Genomic DNA, 3,115 nt, shown 5'->3' with positions numbered 1-3,115 from the left:
TTTTTTTTTTTTTGTTGTTGTTTTTTTTTGAAATAGGGTTTTGCTGTCTAGCCCAGAGTGACCTTGAAAGTTTGATGCTCCTGTCTTACCCTCCTGAATGCTGAGATTAAAGCATGTGCCATCACACCTCCCTTTGTTTGTTTGTTTGGGGTACTGGGGATGGGGATCAAACCTCAGGACCTTGTGCTTGGCTTGCAAGGCAGGCAGCAGCACTACTGAGCTAAATCCCCAGACCTGTTTGTTTTTTGAAACAGGATCTTGCTGTGTAGTCCAGGCTGGCCTTGAATTGAATTCAAGATCTTCCTGCTTCAGCCGTCTGAGTGCTGGGATTATAGGAATGTGCCACCACACCCAGCTTCTTTTCCTATGTTTTCAAAACAGACTTTCATAAGATTTTTTTTTTTTGGTACCAGGTATCAAAGTTGGATCCTTGCACTTGTAAAGCAGGTGGCAGCACCACTGAGCTAAGTCCCCATCTCTTTCATAAGATTTTTTTATTGTCCTTTTTTTTTTCTTTTTTCTTTTCCCCAGAAAAAGCTTTAAGTGGAAAGTAAGAGAGAAGACTTCAACTTGAATAGTTGGAGGGGAAACATCTTATGCAAGAAAGCAGCCTGGTCCACTTGGAGCTGGTTTATAGGGTTAGCTGAGATGGGCCAGGTTCCAGTCAATTATTATCTTTTTTGGGGTGGGGGGGAGGGTACCAGGGATCAAACCCAGGACCTTGCGCTTGCGAGGCAAATGGCAGAACCACTGAGCTAATTCCATGGCCCTGTCAACTATTATCTTAGTTCTAGTTGCATAGATCAGGTTGAATCCTTGTGACTTGGGAGGCAATTCGGTCCCCATGGAAGGACTGTCTCTGTGGTAGTTTCAGAAATATGGGCTTTGCTTTTCCTGGAATACAGGTGACCACAGGATAAGATAATGGCTGGAGACTCTGGACATAGTTGAATGTCCATATGAGTCCCTTATCTGGGTGTCTTGTCTGTCCAGTGCCCATATTGTGAATACTCCATCAGTTTCAGAGTCTGGAGAATCCTGTTGTAGTCCACAAGAGCCCCATATTGAATGCTCAAAAACTGCTGGCTAGTATGGCTCCTTGCTTTAGTCATAATGGAATTAAAACTAAAGTATGAATTTATAGAAAAGGCTTTAATTAGGTCATCATGGTTGTGCATGCCTGTAATCCCAGCACTCTGGAAAGTGATGCAGAAGGAACACCAGGATGCAGGAGCCCAGTTTGGGCTACATAGTGAGTCCAGGACCAGCATGACCTACAGAGCAAGACCCTGTCTTCAAACAAACAAACAAACAAACAAACAAAAAAAGAAAGAAAAGGCTTTTTGGGAAGAAGATAGGAAAGACTTCTGCTTGAGTAGTTGGAGGGGACAGGTGCTGATGGAGAGGGTCAGACTGGCCCTAGTGTTTCATTTAAACCAAAAGGAAACATGACTCATTCTCCAGCTATCTTCTGGATGATGAGGCCATTTTACAGGTGAGGTTGTAGAGTCCCAGTGAGGCATGAACTTGTCTAGGTCTCCCTGACACTCAGAACAAGCTTGTAAGATGGGTACCTGCTCCTTTACATGGTTGTCTGTATTCTCTTTGGCCTATATTGCTACATGTCTGAAAATGACTTGTGTTGAAGACATGGTGATCCAACAGGCTTTCTCTCTGCAGGTGCCAGTGTTGAGGTAAACAGAGCTTCCAAAGAAGTAGGATGCCTGGACACACCTGGCCAGGGGCCACTCTGCCAGAATGGGTCCACGCCACAGTTCCCAGACTCGCCATTATTTCTTGATCCCACCACAAGCTCAATGAGTCCTGATGCCTCTCCAGGTGTGGCTGGTTTCCATGACAACCTAAGGAAGTCCCAGGGAACTAGTACTGAGGGCAGTGTTAGAAAAGAAGCTTTGCATTCTCTCAGACTCAGTCTTCCCATGCAAGAAACGCAACTGTGTAAGCATCCATCCTGCCAACTCTCCCCAACCCTTCTGTCCCTGTCCTCTGCTCACACCCTGAGCAGCCCTCAGGAGCTTCCCCGGTGCTACCTTAACATGGGGGAAGTGGGTAGGGAGCAGCAGAGGGTGCATCCAATGAAACAGCTTTGTCGGAGTAGTGGGAGTTGGACCTCCACTGTGGTCTGGTACTGGCATTAATGCCAGAGTTCCTGATTAAGGGGCCAACAAGCAGGATTGGTGTTGAGAAGCATTTATTTTTGTGCTGATGTCTCAGGGTTCAGAGATGAACAAGCCCCACTTTTACAGCCTGTGAGCCCTGGAAACCTCTAGACATTTTTCTGAGCCTTGGGTGTGGGTTGGTTTTTGTTTTGTTTTGTTTTTTGTCACCCGGGGGATTGAACCCAGACAGCACTGAGCTACATGCCCAGCCCTGTGGGGGGTGGGGGGCAGATTAGACAGATAGCTATTGAGGGTTGGACCCAGGGCCCACACACTGAACTGTATCTGTAGCCTTTTTTATATTTTTTTAAGATAGAGTCTTGCTAAGTTGAATAGTTCCCTAGGCCAATCTCAAACTTGCAAGCCTCCTGCCTCAGCCTCCCAGAATGTTGAGATCACAGGTTTTTGTTCCCACACCCAATCCTGAGCCTTGTTTCTTGTTGTTTTGTTTTTTTGTTTTTTTTGTATCAGAGATTGAACTTGGGACCTTGTGCTTGTGAGAAAGGTGTCGGAACCACTGAGCTAAATCCTTGGCCTGCCTTGTTTTTAATAGTATGGTTTACCTAATGTAATTATACTCCCTCATACCCCTATGTAACCTCATTCCTGCCCTCCTGTAAGACATGTTAGCACAAGATCTTTGCAGACTTCTATAAACGTATGTAGGGTTTTGGTCATTGTTTTGGTAAGTGGGAATATATCGTGATTGCATGTTTCCCACTTGGCTGAACTGCATAAATGTGGCTCCTTGCTGCTTGGTTATTTTAGTCTCTGTGGGCCAGTGTGGCAGTGCCAGCCCTCTGCAATGGCTCCTGCCTGCTGTGTTTCTGGTCTGTGGCCAGAATCTGGGTATGCAGGTCTTTGGGCTTTTGGGTTTCCTTCTCTATGGACCTTGCACATAGAGACACCCTGGTTTTTTTTTTTTTTTTTTTTTT

The 3,115-nt window shown here is 45.6% G+C and overlaps 1 protein-coding gene across 5 annotated transcripts in view; it reads left to right on the top strand.

The window, feature by feature from the left end:
* Golga3 (golgin A3) overlaps positions 1-3,115 on the top strand; it is a 40,694-nt gene that overhangs the window by 7,207 nt on the left and 30,372 nt on the right. For 3 of the 5 annotated variants that reach the window (XM_010604236.3, XM_033762493.1, XM_033762494.1), the window contains exon 3: positions 1,681-1,959. The exons of 1 other annotated variant lie outside the window; for it this stretch is intronic. In XM_010604236.3, coding sequence (XP_010602538.1) covers positions 1,681-1,959 — 279 coding nt within the window. The remainder of the gene's footprint in view (positions 1-1,680; positions 1,960-3,115) is intronic. One more of the 5 variants, XM_010604238.3, reaches the window with a different exon arrangement.

The sequence above is a fragment of the Fukomys damarensis genome, unplaced genomic scaffold (assembly GCF_012274545.1).
Source record: "Fukomys damarensis isolate Sample0158 unplaced genomic scaffold, DMR_v1.0_HiC HiC_scaffold_12, whole genome shotgun sequence".
Lineage (NCBI taxonomy): Eukaryota > Metazoa > Chordata > Mammalia > Rodentia > Bathyergidae > Fukomys > Fukomys damarensis.
This window is presented reverse-complemented; position numbering and strand designations above follow the sequence as displayed.